This window comes from Epinephelus fuscoguttatus, linkage group LG19 (assembly GCF_011397635.1).
Source record: "Epinephelus fuscoguttatus linkage group LG19, E.fuscoguttatus.final_Chr_v1".
Classification (NCBI taxonomy): Eukaryota; Metazoa; Chordata; class Actinopteri; order Perciformes; family Serranidae; genus Epinephelus; species Epinephelus fuscoguttatus.
This window is the reverse complement of record NC_064770.1, coordinates 30,251,391-30,266,747: the sequence shown is the minus strand read 5'-3', so window position 1 is coordinate 30,266,747 and position 15,357 is coordinate 30,251,391. Positions and strand designations below refer to the sequence as shown.

The 15,357-nt window shown below is 41.1% G+C and overlaps 1 protein-coding gene across 1 annotated transcript; it reads left to right on the top strand.

Moving 5' to 3' along the window:
* Positions 1 to 10,640: 10,640 nt before the first annotated feature.
* Positions 10,641 to 14,695, top strand: b9d1 (B9 protein domain 1). The gene is made up of 7 exons (XM_049561019.1): positions 10,641 to 10,819; positions 10,967 to 11,035; positions 11,448 to 11,559; positions 11,703 to 11,799; positions 11,944 to 12,006; positions 12,760 to 12,827; positions 13,815 to 14,695. Exons 1-7 carry the CDS (start codon positions 10,757 to 10,759, stop codon positions 13,961 to 13,963), a joined length of 621 nt encoding a protein of 206 aa, XP_049416976.1. The 5' UTR covers positions 10,641 to 10,756; the 3' UTR covers positions 13,964 to 14,695.
* The last annotated feature ends 662 nt before the right edge of the window (positions 14,696 to 15,357 follow it).

The window sequence follows — 15,357 nt, the reverse complement described above, 5'->3', positions numbered from 1 at the left end:
AAACATGCATTTCTCCAGACCTCTGTCATTTCAGCAAAAGCCTGCTGAACCTCTAGCTGTGAAACTGTTGCAGCTTTTAACTGCTAACCGATGAGTGTTTGAGTGTGTGTAAGCCACCCTCCTTCTACAACTACTCCCCCCAGGCTGTTACTGTAAATAAGAACAAGTCTTTAAACAGCTTGCCTGGTTAAATGAAGGTTAAAATTTCTAAATGGGCTTCAGACTCCCAGAGCAGAGCAGAGGTACAAGGGAATGGAGAAACTGCACAAGAAAAGCACTGGAGGCTCCATCATTTCCCATTAAGTTTCAGTGGTGTTTAGATCAGGTGACTGGGGGAGCACTGCAAGTCATTTGAAACCAGTCTTGTATTAGTTTAGCAGTGTAAGTTCGCGAATTATTGCCTTAGAATAAGGGACGATCATGAGGTAGTCTGCATTCACCATTCAGTTTCATGTAGGCTGAGGCCTTTGTAGCAGCCTGGGTTCAATTCCGACCTGCGCAATCAAGTCATCTAATGATATCCTGAGGTGACACCTAACCAATGCATCATGTTTAACAGCTGAGAACACACGGCTTAAGGCATTCCTTGGCTTCCTCCATCTGTCCAGATACAGGAAAAAAGTGAAAGATAACCATTCAGGCTATTTATCGCACCATCCATTGTCTAAACCTGCCTGTTTTCAGGGTCAGGGAGAGGCTGGGGGGCGATTTCTCAGGCCTGCAGCTTGGTTATCCTTAAACTAGGTTTCTTCTACATTACTTCTAACATTAAACAAAAAGAGGCCACAAAAGCTGTTGTTGCTCTTTCATTACTTTTCGGATAATTATATATTTTTCAATCATCTGTCATATTTAGCCACTCTACCAGGTGTCCCTCAAGCAGCAGTTCAGCAGTAGGAATGCCAGGTGTTGGAGCAGATGTGGGAGATTAGCAGGTGGAAATGTACAAGCAGATCACAGCACCTATCTGGCCTTCCTGCTCTCCCTCCTGTTGCAAATGATGAACAGTGGTAAGGCTGGATGCTGCAGCTTTACAAACATTGTTCAGGTCCGCTGAGCTGTTTTGAAGTTAAAAAAATGCATTGGAATATTTTTAAATACACACAATGTTGCCTAAGTAGACTCAAGTTGAGACTGTAAGCTGATATGACGGAGGAAAGAATCCTAAGTCCTAAACAAGGCATAATGTGGTCTTGTGTTACTTTATTTTACTTATTGTTAAAACATATTTGTTTAAAGTTGTTGTGTCTCCATTTATAATTTTTGACCCCCGTGCTCTGCATAATGCAATTCGTGTTTGGTTGACCAGCTTGTAGTTTTTGTACATAAAAGAATATATCTTTGGTTCATTTTTTAACATAGTTACATGTTAGTTGTTCATGGTTCTCTCCTGCTATGATTGGATGCTGTCAAGGTGAAGGTATCGAGTATTTTCAAGTCTAAAGACTCAGGTCCAAGTGAAATCACAAGTCATTGGTGTTTAAATCCAAGTTAAGTTGCACAACTTTTTTTTATTTTGTCAAGCTGAGTCTACAGTCATCAAATTTGTGACTCAAGTCCAAGTCATGTGACTCGAGACACCTCTGCGACAGAAATAACAAAGCTAAAGGAGCACAAAAAAGACTACTACAAAAATGACTACTAGATGAAGAGTGTTTGCCAGTATTGTTAATGATGTTCTAACAATAAGACTATAACATGCAAATATAGATATTTTTTCATTGACTTGGCAAACCAAATTTCATGTGCCATATTTTCCTTTTCTGCTGAACATTTAAAAAGAAAAAATTAATAATCTGTAGAGTGCTGCAGGAATAAGTCCTAAAACATGTAAATGAGTTGCCATTTTTTCACTTTTTCTAATTGGTTTTTGGTTAAATGTCCTGGACCTTGAACTAATGACTAAGGTGAAATCTGGACCCCGTGGCTGGACCAGTTTAGCCTGGATATCCAGACCCAAATCTAGAAAGATTTAGGGTCTGGCCATGAGTAATGAAAATGGCCCACCTCGAGGGAAGGCACCAAGCATGCATTTGTAAATATCACTGCACGCAACTGGATAACACTATGACCAATCAGAACAATACACAGGGTGGCAAAACGTCCTTCTTGCAAAGGAAAGACTTGAGCGCCGTCTTCTGTTCCTCTTTTAGAGAAAAAGCCAAGTCTAACTCGTTCATTGTAGCAGCCAAAGCCGTTTCAAACAACTGGTGTTCATCCATCTTGCAATGTTTACTGACTGATTCCGGACTTCGTCGTCGCAGCGCTGTCGTCATCTGTTTAGCTCGCCTCTGGCCCGCCTATATCAGATACACCGATATGATTGGTGCAGCTCAGTTCCAAGGGCTTAGGTAATGAGCATCATTAGTGATTGCCAGAGTGACTCGCTGAGCAAATTCAAATTGTGCTCTTGCGAGAACTCTGGATTTCCAGGGTAGGACCAGTTGGCAAGCAATGTCATAAGAAAAATGTCATTACTGTGGCGCTTTATAGAGGAAGTGATTGTGTGACCCCTCATTTCATACCCACTGTGCGTTTATTCCATATTGTAGGCATTATTACTGCAGCTGATTCTCTCATAATTTCACTGAGCACAAAAGATCAAGGGAAAAAGAAAAGGCTTAATTCCTGGATCGACTACATTTCAAGAAGTCAATAGTATGGCACAGAGGACCTTTTAAAGTAGATGTTCAAAATGAGCCTGGAATGAACAAGTAACAGTGCTGGTTAAACAAATAGGAGCAAAGGAGATTTAATTGTGTACATTAAACCGATGTGACGCATAGAAAACCTGCTCCTATCTGACAGGCCGGAATACATAAAAAGCTCGCCCTGGTAACTGTTTTCCTTTTTCCCCCAAGCAGAGCCAACAGCATCATGACTTATTACTCCACCGCTGGAGAGCTCAGTAGACCAGCCTGACCTTAAAGACTCACTCCAGTGACGAATATCTAAATAACCTCCCCTCTGAGTTCTTCAAATCTATCGCTCCTTTCCCTATTCCCCCACATCTGCTGCTTGATATTCTCCTCTCCCCTCCACCACCCACTCCTTAATGGTACTTTAAAACAGCAATCTTTTTCAACCAATAGCTTCCTTATTTTTAGTCCCTCGTAACTTTCCCACCACCTTGTCTCCTCCCCCCTCCCCTTGCTCTCTTCGTCTCCTCCTCAGTGAAGGACGGCAGAGGTTACAGAGCTGTGTGGTAGCCTGCGGGCAGAGCAGGCTCTCGGAGAAAGGAAGATGAGGTTGATGCTGCCTGGAAATGTAGGTGCCTCCCCTCACCACTCGTGTACTCACAGAGCCCTTAAGAGCTGATTTTACTGTCGACTAAATGCATTTGAAGTTTTTGTGGCAAAGCAGGGCAGACTTGTGGTTAGAAAATTGACAAGTTTCATCCACTCATAAAGCAATTATGACTATAGATGAGCTTCCTGTTCATACACAATCAAGGATAAGTGTGCAGCAGACGGTAAAACAATGATTACCACAAAGACATGATGGCTTATGTATGGACTTTCAATAGTCTATTTACTGTGGAAACAAAGCAGGAGAAAAACATTTAGAGATGCATGTGTATGCAGCACTCATGCTTGCATTTCCAAAACTTTTTACCCACACACACACACACACACACAACACTCTGGTAGATATCTGCTGGTCCTGGCATGCAAACATGACACATATTCCAATGGGAAATGGCAGCTAGTAATAGTGATAACAATAACCCACTGTTTTATAATTCAAATTTCTGTATGGATTAAACAAATGCTGTGTTAATCAGTGAGCTTTAGAGATGCTAGCTGGCTGATTTTGCTACATGCTACCCCGCCTGTTTTCAGCCTGTATGCTAAGCTAGTTGCCCACTGGTTGTAGCCCCATATTTAGTAGAAGGATATTATACTGGTTTTCTCTCCACAAGAAAATCAATAAATGTAGTGCAATAACTTCCCAAAATGTCACACACTCCTTTAAGGCTAAAACTCTTTGACTTGAGTGTGAATGAAATCTGTTCTCTACTGGGAAACCTGCTGTAATGACCACAACATTCAAAAGAAGCCTTCAGCCCAAACAAGACCAGCCTGATTCTGGACAGATGGGCCCTTGGGAGCCAAGAGGACTCTGGGACTGATGCAGAGAGACATTTGGGGAGAGGCAGAGAGAGGGGGGGACAGCATGCTGGGTGGAGGAGTGGAGCAGTTTAAAAATATGATGTGGAGTTTTGGTGGCTCTCCCAGAGGGAATACAAGATTCAAAGTGGGCCAAAGGCGGACCACACACACACTCACCTACATGCATGCAGCACACAGACACGTGTACAAACACACAAGCACACAAACAACCAACTGTGGATTCAGCCATGCTAGAAAGGAGTCCAGGTTAGGCAGACAAGAAGACGACTTGGACAAGAAACTTCTGCAGACAGTTTAGCCAGAGGCTCGACTGAGGAGGAGACAGCCAGAGGAACAGCTCATTAAACTGAATGTGAAGGGCTGCAACAGACAGTTTGGGTTTTTTTTATTTGACAGGCTGGATGTATCAACTGTTGCAGGTGTCATTACACAGAGAGTTGTCCTCATAAAGCCCCCGAGAACGACTGGTGTGGAATTAATGGACAGCTTTAGCGCCAAACACAATCTGTCTTGTTAGGTAGGTAGTTACTCTAGGACTGCATTTCTGGTGCAAGAAAAAAAACAACAAAGGAAGACTCTGTAGCGCCAGCACGTTGGCATCAGAAAGCTAAGAAATGCTCAGGAAATATTTCTGCTAACCCTTTCAAACCATATCTGTCTCCTCCCTCTTTCTTTCCCTCATTCCTTCCACGGCTGCAACCAACTTAGTAAACCATGGCTGTGTGCCAGAAAGGCAGCATTGGCAACAGCAGCACCCTGACAGTGAAGCAGCTAAACGGCTTTCAGCGATCATTAATTTCATTATTTGCACCAGTGGTTTTCCTACTGTGATGTGTCAGAATGTCATGTGATAAAGGCCAAAATTGAATAATAGAAGTTGAGGTTCGACAGTAACCATGGCCCGATGGCCCATGTCCACAAAAAGTTACTCTGTGGCCACCAAATATCACCTGTTGGTGGCCACCTGTGGCCACTTAGTTTTACCAGGCCTCCATTGAGAATGAGACTGCATGTTTCAATGAGATTATAGTCTATAGAAGAAAACAGCAAACAGTACTCATCACCAGCTAGTCTAGACCAGTGCTCCCAACTGATGGGTCGCGGGTCCATCCTGAATGGACCGCAAGTGACTCGCAAATGTGGGGGAAAAAAAAAAAAAACACTTTATTTTGAAGTATAGTGAATTTCTGGCACAGAGCTTTTACTTTTAAGTGCCGATTTCTACTGTAGAGTGAATGGCTAACCTACAGCTACTAGACAGAGACAGCAAACTAGCTCAGCTGCATGGCCAAACACAAGTATAATGCTTAATATATTCAATTGTGTGGACTTTGAACTAATGACTACGGAAAAATTTGGAGCCCATGGCTGGACTAGTTGGGAACCACCATGGTGGCCCATGTTGCAAGTGCTTAAAAATTTTAGCATCTATCCCTGAAAGTGTTGTCTAACCCTGAAAAAATGCAAAAACAGAAAAGAGGTCTAACTCGGCAAAGTCTTAATTGTCAAAATCACTCTCAATTTCTTTTTTTATCTGTTCACTAATGGACTAAAAGTTCTATGCAATACACATTCCATATTTCATCTATTCCCCTTAGATTTCTTCTCTGTCCTTAATGTCATTTTTTAATGGGTAGATCACTTCCTCTGCTCCTTTGTCAGCAGGTTAACTGTCGGGGCCTCCTCTAGGAGCAAAATCTGTACACCAGTGGTCATGCACCATTAGTCACACACAGTTTAAGACATTAACCTCCATCAGCATCTCTCACTTCTGTAAGCCTATTCCGTGTGTGCTTATGTGTGTGCGGCCATTTAAAAAAAAAAGAAAAAATTAGATAAATATGACTCACCAAATTATGCTTGTCATACATAATATTTTGTGACAGTCTGTTTTTGAGCAAAGACTCTGTGTGGTGAGTGCATGTGTGTTTAAGCTAAAATAGGAAAGCGGTCTTTCTCAGTAAACCTCTCCATCTCCCTCTCGCTCTATTCCTCTATTTTCCACCCCTGTTCTGGATGAATCACACTCACCCAGTAGCTACCTGTGAAGGGCACTTCAGCGACACATTTTCTCCAAGATGCTGCAGCCTCCAGGCATGAGATCATTGTGCACTCTGTGACAGAGGAAAAATCTCCATCAGGAATACATGTAGTGTCACTTTCAATCACGTACGCACCTGTGAAGAGCACTAGGTGACCGGTAAAGTGTGTTCTCATGTTCAGTGATTAACAAACAGTCCCACTGAGTGTTTTTGTCTTATAAAAGCTTCCAGGCAGATTTTCAATAAGATGGTGTACAGAGAAATGGGATAAAACCTGAAAATGGTGGGCTTGGAAACACATATATGCAAGCTGTGTAAGACATTCATAATAAGCATTCATAATTTGCATGAGTTTTCAGGTATAAAGTCCAAAGCAAATGAGATCCCATATGGCCAGATGACCCTTTTGGACCGGCCACTCCACAGCGACTTTAAATGGGCCGTGAGTCGTGAGGCTGTCTGACTCTAAATCAGGCATTTGGCAGGGAGAAGGAGGACTAGAGAGATGGAAGAGGAACAAAGGGGGTCAGAGAGATGGGGGAGGAGGAGAAAGAGGGACAGGGGGGAGTGGGAGGAGAGGAGAAAGGTGAATGAGAAGAAGAGACTGAAGGAGGAACGTTAAAATGAGGAGAAAGACACAGAGTCTGATTTAGGAGGGAGGATAAGAAGAAGATAAAATAGACAGGACCTTGGGGAGAATGAGGTGGGAGATGCTGGCAACAGGAGCAAATGCAAAAGGGAGATGAAAACGGGACAGAGGGATTGCAGGAGGTGGAGAAACAAAAAGACAGAATTGGCAGGTAGGGAGAAAGGAGGGCCAGTGACGTGCCATGATGAAGAGAAGGAGGGGTAGGGAGATGCTGGGAAGGAGATGAAAAGTGATAGGGTGTTAGTGGGGGGCTAACGGGCGGGATGAAAATATGCAGGCAGAAAACGAGGGATTGGAAGAAGAGGGGGGATACAGCAAGGAAAGAGATGAGACAGAGAGGCAAAGACGACTTAACTGGATTCCTTGCAGCTTTCATAACAAATATGGGCAGTATGTGTAAATGAACTCAGATCTCAGAACTCAGACCAGATCTCCCGGTTTAACTCCCAGCTCAAAACCTCTAGATCACGCAAAGTCGCGGATCAAGAGAGAGAGACCCTCACCTCTCTATTTCTTTCAAACTCAGACCAAACTCAAATAATCAAATGTAAACCAACACTCAGTTACTGCACTGCCTATTTCTTGCCTAAAATGTCATCAGAAATACATTTTAGTGCACTGTTTGGCTGTAATACGAGAATTTGTGAAGGAAAGTGAGTACAATAATGTTTCCTGTATTGGAAAACCTAGGGATGTCCCAGTCAACTTTTTTGACCCCAATTCCGATCTGAGTCATTTAATATTAAGTATCTGGCAACACCAAGTCCTGATCCCAGGCTTTTATTTTCTTTGATAATACAGCTACTCAGTTCACACTTCAAGTACTTCAAAGTTATTGAAATCAAGCCAACGTAGGCTACAGCCTCTTGACAGTTGAACAGCTCTGCTATGCAGTAAGAAAAAAATCCCTGTATCCAAGCTGTTCCTTGATGTTTTATTTAGTTATTTATACAAAATAAAGTATAAAATAACAGACTTTCTCTACTCTATGCCTTTAAGAGAGTATTTTCCAGTGTTTGTTGGAGTGTTTATTTTAGTCGTCTGTAGGCTAAATATTTTGTGCCAATTAGGGGACATTAATGAATTAATATTATTCGCTTTTTACTCGTGTGGCTTTTTTGTTTTTGTACTTGCACTGGCATTGTGAGTGTAGTTGCCATTGATGCTGCACCACTTTCTGTCTTTTCTCTGTCCACTGTCAAACATCACGCACTGTAGATGACAGTAAAATGCAAGAGACTCTCGGCTGAGAAGCTGAAAAGAAACAAGTGCTCATGATTTGGGGAAAAAAAGCATAAACAAACAATGTCATATTGCATTTTGCTGTCTTTTAAGGCATGTGGTGTTTCACCGCAGACAGGACTCAGCCTCTGCTTTTACACACGGGAGGTCGGAGAGACAGACAGTGAAGAGTTGGAGACAGCAGCACTCCACATTGCTGTGTATGAAAGCTTCGCAACTAAACACCTGTGGGACAACTGACGCGAAACAAAGCATCAGATCAAGCTTTCGATAGCTCGTTTGGGAAAGGATCAGGACATATTTTGTTATTTTGTTGCTGAAAAAACTGAGATTAAACTGTAAAACTACACAGAGCTGAGCAAATATGAACCAAGATTATGTTACTGTGTCACCTATTTTGTCACCTAAAATGTTTTCAGAAACATTTTAGCTTTAAATGTTTTCAGAGACATTTTCGCCTCCTGTTTTACTGTAATTCAAGATTGTTTGCTACCAGCTGGCCACCATATTTCTTACTATGTCAAAATGGTCAAGCTTGCATTACGTCACCCACTAGGCGAAGTGTTTATTGGTCTGGTGCGGCACAGTGAATTCTGGTAGTTGTAGGTTCTCTACCTCTTGAGCAAAAGCAAATGCCACAGACATTTCCCTTGGTTTACTCTGGTCATGTAGCAGCAATTTCAAAAGTTTTGGGGTCCTTCTGCGTAGACAGCCATTTCATGAAAATACGATCTTTCTAGCAGTGAAATACTTCTTTAAGGAGTCAAAAGGGGGATGATAGGAGAATGAGGGAATGAAGAGTCTGTAGTGGAGGAGAGGTGTGTCATATAGTGTCATCATACGAGTTCTTCTTCTGTAGTATTTACTTGAATGTCACCGAGTCTTTAGGAATGGCTGGTGTCTGTCTGCTGACTGTGTAATGGTGGCCTGTTTACTAATGATAACTTACTGCTTCCCTGATTTTATTACAAAAGGAGAAAGAGAGAGGAGGTGAGGGTGAGTTAAGATGGCAAAGATAGGTCAAAAGCATCACGAGCCTCGAGGACGGCGAATGAACAGCGTAGTGAAGAGATGGAGGATGGAAAGAGAGCTGCTGTTTGGGCAGTAATAAAAGGTCAGAGACTCAGGGGGCCCGCTGCTGTCTGACAGCAGGACACACAGCAACCCATCACACAGAGGGCCTTTTCCGCTGTCACTTTTGGAGAGGTGGGGGTAGAGCAGGCAGACAGAGAGACAGACGGAAAGGGGAAATTATTGGTGTGTGTGACACAGCTGATAGAAACAGTTGATTTGCCACAGTAAAACTACAACATAGCTAATTATCCGAACAAAGGAAGCAAATGGATACTTCGCCTAATAATTACGCTTAAGTGTATGCTATTTCGAGGAAGGCCTTTGTAACGGGCCACGCTCCTCACAGCAATATGGTGTTGTGCCTTGTGGGATACATCACAGTGGCCTACTGTAATTGTTTGCTAGAGCACAGGACTAAAAGCTGTATGAAAGCCTTCTCTGCAATGCCAGATAATATAGATATGACTGGTGGTAAAATATGAGATACTAATTGACCTAATGTGTGTGTTCTTTAAACAAATTTAAAAATACTGTGATGTAACTCAGCTTTTACACGTCCTTGGTTAACCTCAATGGTAAACAACTACAGTTATCTACTGTAAAATTGCTCATTTGTGTTTAGCTGAAGGAACATTATTATTGAACTTTAATACCTGACTCTGGTTATTTTGGGACTTAATAATATTGGTATCTTGAGTGTAATACTGTTTAAGTAAAGTTGCAAGTATTACTTGAAAAAAATAGGGATAAGTTAGCCTTATAAATTCATCCAGGGTACATTTTCTATGTTGTAGAGATAGCACAGAGACTGTGTCAATGACTTGTGTACATATTTTGCTGTAAAGTTTCTTTAACGTTATTGGGCGGGGGGGTTATCTAATTGGTTATCTAATTCTAGGTACAAAATTTGCATTTAATTGTCCTGAAAAACTCCAACAGCGCATTTTCACTTCTCAGCATTAGTAAAATCATTTGACTGACAAAGTATCTCAAGACAAAGTCCACTTACTTTGTGTTTCTAGAGCTTTCCACAACATTTCGTGGCCGTCCTCGGGAAGTGGAGATGCTCCGTTGTCATATAATTGGGTTAAAGAAAAAGCAACCATGACCTTTCTATCTGGAAACGTTGGTTTGGGTTCAAAGCAGCCCTGTAACACCGGTGAACACGTTGTAGAAGTTAGTTTCCGGCGCAGGTGGATGCATCCTTTGCTTCAGGTAACACTGGACCGTGTTTGCTACGCAGTTGTATGAATTTTCCGCGATGACTTTCCTACTAGAAAATAATACCTTGGTCAAGGTTAATATAAAAACCCGTGGTTTATGGTTGAAATTGATAAATTCCTGCCAGAAAGGGGTTTTCTTGAGGAAAACCTACAAGAAAAACTTCTCGCATGAGCTGTTTGCTACACTGCCGCCATCTTGTGGATTGTTTCAGAACCGCTTCGGCGCTTTCGTTCAGTTTGAACCACGTCCGTTACCGTAGGTAAGAGGAAGCGTCGCCGTAGCAACGGCTAGGGAATGGATCATTGAGTAGCAGCAACATTCCTCTAAACTGGATTGAATTACTCATAAAGCAAATACGCCTTTAATTTTTCAGGTTACGAACTGAAAACCTGATGGCGGCAGTCAACCCGTCGGTGTTTCTTCTCACGGTGAACGGACAAATTGAGGGAGCAAACGTGAGTGGTGTTTCGGGGGGTTAGCTTAGCCTAGCAGCTAATTTCAACCAGCATTAGCAACGGTTAACCATGGCGTCAGTTTGTCTCAGTTCTGAGTTTGTGTGTCATTATTCCAAAGTATAACTGTGCTGTTATGGTGTATTTCAGTTTCCAGAGTATGACAACTTGTATTGCAAGTATTGTTTTGTCTACGGCCACGACTGGGCTCCCACCGCGGTGAGTGACCTTAAATAGCTACTTCATATTAGGAACCATTATGATCAGTGTTATAATAGAATTTTAATGTTCTTATTTACATTAGACACAACGTTAATCGTCTACTACTGGTTAGTAACTGAAGCATTGCATGTTTGCATGTTTCAGCTCCTCTGCAAAGCAACAAGCAGAATAGTCTCGAATAAAAGAAGTGCTTTTTACAACAGAATTGCACATTGGCGTTGAATTCAAGAAACTATTGATCATTTCCAAAGGATTGAAAAACATTAAGGCTTTTGTCACAATGTCCAGATGATTTATAACTGTTTTTCACATGCATACCATCTACAAAATAAAGTATAGAATAATTAAAGGCATGTCTGGTTATGATTTTACTAGCAAGTCTTTGTGTCTGTTGATGGTTTCTCTCTAGGGTTTGGAGGAAGGCATCACTCAGATAACATGTAAAGGCAGTCAGTCCTCACACAAATTAATATGGAACTTCCCACTGGAGACAACGTTTAAGAGCACAAATCCCTCTGGATGTGAGTGATACACACACAAACATATCACACAAAGTGGTTCGGTAGCTGTTGTCTTCATTGATTTATTGATGAAAAATAGAAACTACACTGAAAGCCTGAATATATAACTAGCACAAACTGAAGACTTAATTCTAATTTCCCAGGGCCTCAGCTTGTGGTGAGTGTGTACGGTCCAGATGTGTTTGGCAATGATGTGGTCAGGGGCTATGGAGCAACACACATCCCCTTCACACCTGGACAGTAAGTATTACCTCCATATACTTCCTCTTCGTTTTTAGAAATGTCTAAACATACTGTAGTGACATTGGGTTTGATTTTGACTGATGTGTTTTTAAATGTTACTGTCTGTTTGAGAAGCATCTGTGATTTATTTGTATTCCTCAGACATACACGAACCATCCCCATGTTTGTTCCCGAGCCCACGTGGAGACTTCAGAAATTCACGAGGTGCGATGAACAGTTGTGTGTGTTCACTTCTCTGTCTCAGCAGCTGTGGTGCTGTGGCTGATGAGTTGTGCCTGCTGGGGGAAGCAGCTGATATCTTAGCGATAGCAAATGTTTACTGCTCCTCTGTGTGTGCATGTGAGTCTTACTGGGGACTCTGTGGTGAGAACGCTGCACATCAGTATGCACTGTTTGCCAGCTGCTGTTATCAGTGTACGGAAAGACACTCAGTTCATTTCAACTCCCACAAACACAGGGGGCTATTAGAGATGCAGAGGTGCTCGACTGGATCTTTCGGATCTGCAGTGTAGATAGCAACATTGGGAGCATGTTTTGTTTTTCCACTTGATTTGGGAAAGTTACAAGCTGATGTACGTAGGTGGGGATTTCTTGCTCATGCCTTCTTCCGAGTTGTACTTTATATTACCTCTCCATATTTCAAATGATCAAGGCACTGATGTTAGAAACTGTTTATTAAGCTAACACTATATTAATGCATCACTTCCTGTTTGCCAGAGATTACCTCACATGGGAGCGATTTAGAGTAGCAAGCCCATAATATTCCATGATTGGGTTAATCCATTTTTAACATCAAGGCAAGATTTATCTTTATGAAAAAGAAAGTCCGAAAATTGCTTTGAAAAACTCATCAGAAAAAGAATGTTAATAATATATTGGTCTAATCATTGTGTGTATACAGTATATATATGGTATATTGGTAGCTGTTTTTAACATGTTTTTCGCTCTCTTGTTTAGCTGGCTGTTGGGACGGCGGCCAGAGTACACAGACCCTAAAGTAGTGGCCCAGGGTGAAGGCAGAGAAGGTTTGCTTTGTGCATGTATCTGTGCTGGTATTTCTGTATTTTTTAAACATTGTTAACAGTGACATGTTAGTTGCGTAGTGACTTTCACCTTTTTACAGAAACATTTGATTTAACAAAAAAAAAACAACGGAAAAACAAACAAACAAAAAAAAAAACAGACAACTCATTGAACCAGACATTCATCATTAGGTAGGTTGATTTTAAGCTGATGTCAACCAGTGTAACAGAATGAAGAATGGTGGTCTGAAAGCAAAGACACCCTGCTCTCTACTAGTGTTGTCACGATACCAAAATCTTTGTTTCGGTACCGATACCAATATGAATTTCGATACTTTTCGGTACTTTTTCCTTAGGAAAAGTCTATTTGGATACAAACCTTTAGAACAATAAATAGTGGGGGTGTAACGGTACCAAAAAAAAAATCATGGTTCAGTCAGTACCTCGGTACGGACATCATGGTTTGGTTGCTCAAATGTTTCACCAAGTTGGTGCTGTCTCGTGTTGTCTCCCTTTGCGAGGCAGACTTTCTCTTGCCTTTTTTCACGTGTGCCAGTTACGAATGTTGATACAGGTGTTGTCATACACACCACTTGCGCAATCTGTGCTCCAGTAGGAACAAGGAAGGCATTTGTGTGCATAAATGAATTAAATAAATTAATGAATTGAATCAGTCAGAATCAAAAGTACCAGTATTTTCCAAATGCAGTATAGTACCGTTTGGAATACTCTAGTACCGCGGTACTATTTTAGTACCGGTATACCGTGCAACACTACTCTCTACTAAAGAGATGTAGATGAGTATAATCCAAGTTTTAGACACTGATCATGTGTATATTGTCGCTACAGAGGTAGAAAATGTTTTAACAATTCACTAAAATGAACTCCTGAATAATTCAATCCCCATTTAATTCTGATTTTAAAATTTTCAAGTATCTCTTTAAATTGTTACTTTATACATTAACATGTCATGTTTTATTTGTGTTGCAGTGACGCGGGTTCGTTCCCAAGGCTTCGTCACTGTTTCCTTTCACATTATGACTAAAGACATGAAGAAACTGGGCTACGACACAGGACCATCAGGACCTGCGAACACACCGTCTTCCACATCTGGCTGGTCGACAGAGGAACAACCATAAAACATGTACTAACATAAGCCAAAATGAAAGCACAACACTAATGTTACATATAAAAGGACTCGTTTACTTCCAGTTAGTGTGAAATTCCCAAAACTGTTACGCCACTGTCACTTTAAGTGGCATGAATGCAGGGGGTCACTCTCATCTGTCAGAACACACTCAAACACTCATGTATCTTGTGTTTTTTTAGTAAAAATGTGTAAAAATTAAATGAGATTTTATTTGATTTATTCAAATTTAAGCAGTTTCTTATATTGTCTTTCAGTTTTACTATATTTTTTACTTTTGTAAATAAACAGACTTTACCTCTGAATTGTTTGCGTTTTAATGTTCTGAGCATATGTAAATAAAAACATACATCACTGTGGTTATTCAGACGCATATTGAAATACACTCTACCCAAAGTCTCATGAGAAAATATCTTGTTTGGACATTGGTTGGTTAAAAGAAAAACAAGGACACACACTTGAATTACAGAGCTGAAGTGATACACATTTTATTTTGAACCAATGCAGCTACAGTTGTCCTCATCCAACAGGGTGCGGCCTGCTGCGTTCGTTTAGATGCCGTTAAAATACCACGGTGACTTTTCCTACAAAAACCCATTACACAGAATAATAAGGTATACAGAGGAACAGTATGTTACAATAGTACAAATGATAAATTATATTATACAGTTATAATGCCAACAGGTTGAGCATGTATCCAATAAAAAAAAAAAAAAAAAAAAAAGCAGCCTGCTCCCAGTACTATGAGAAGGGTAAATAGACAGACATGGAAAAGATTAAAGGAGGCTGTTTATGCATATAAAGACAGACAGTCCATAAGGTCAGTTAGTCCTCTTGATAAAAGCATAGTGAATACATAGTAACACGCAGAGGAGCTCGCTACACACAGGCCACATTTTCACTGCACCATAGCCACGACTGTGAAACTGCTGCCAGGGATCAAGAAAAAGTGTTCAACTGCAGTGACATCTGACTGTTCAGGAGTGCTGAATTTGTTCAAGACAGTAAAGTTCCTTTTTTTCTGTTTTTCAATGCATCCATAACAACCTTTTCAACAATCGCTGGAGTGAAGTTAAAGGTCAGGCCGCAGTGAAATGAAGGCCGGTGAGAAAGTGACACGTCTTAGCTAGAATATCATAGTAGCATTTTTATAAACAAAACTTTATTAGCAAATCTAACTTTGCAAAACACATCAAGCGTTAAATCTTTTTTTTTTTTTTCCACACTCCAATTTTTGCATATATTTAGTGGAGATTAAAAATGTTTGCTGGTCTGCAAGGAAGTGTCACATCCATTCATCCAAGACCCCAAGCATAAAAGTCATCATCCCCACCCTCAGCATCATCAAAATCATACACACAGTTGGAGCTGCCCCTCCTTTTGCCT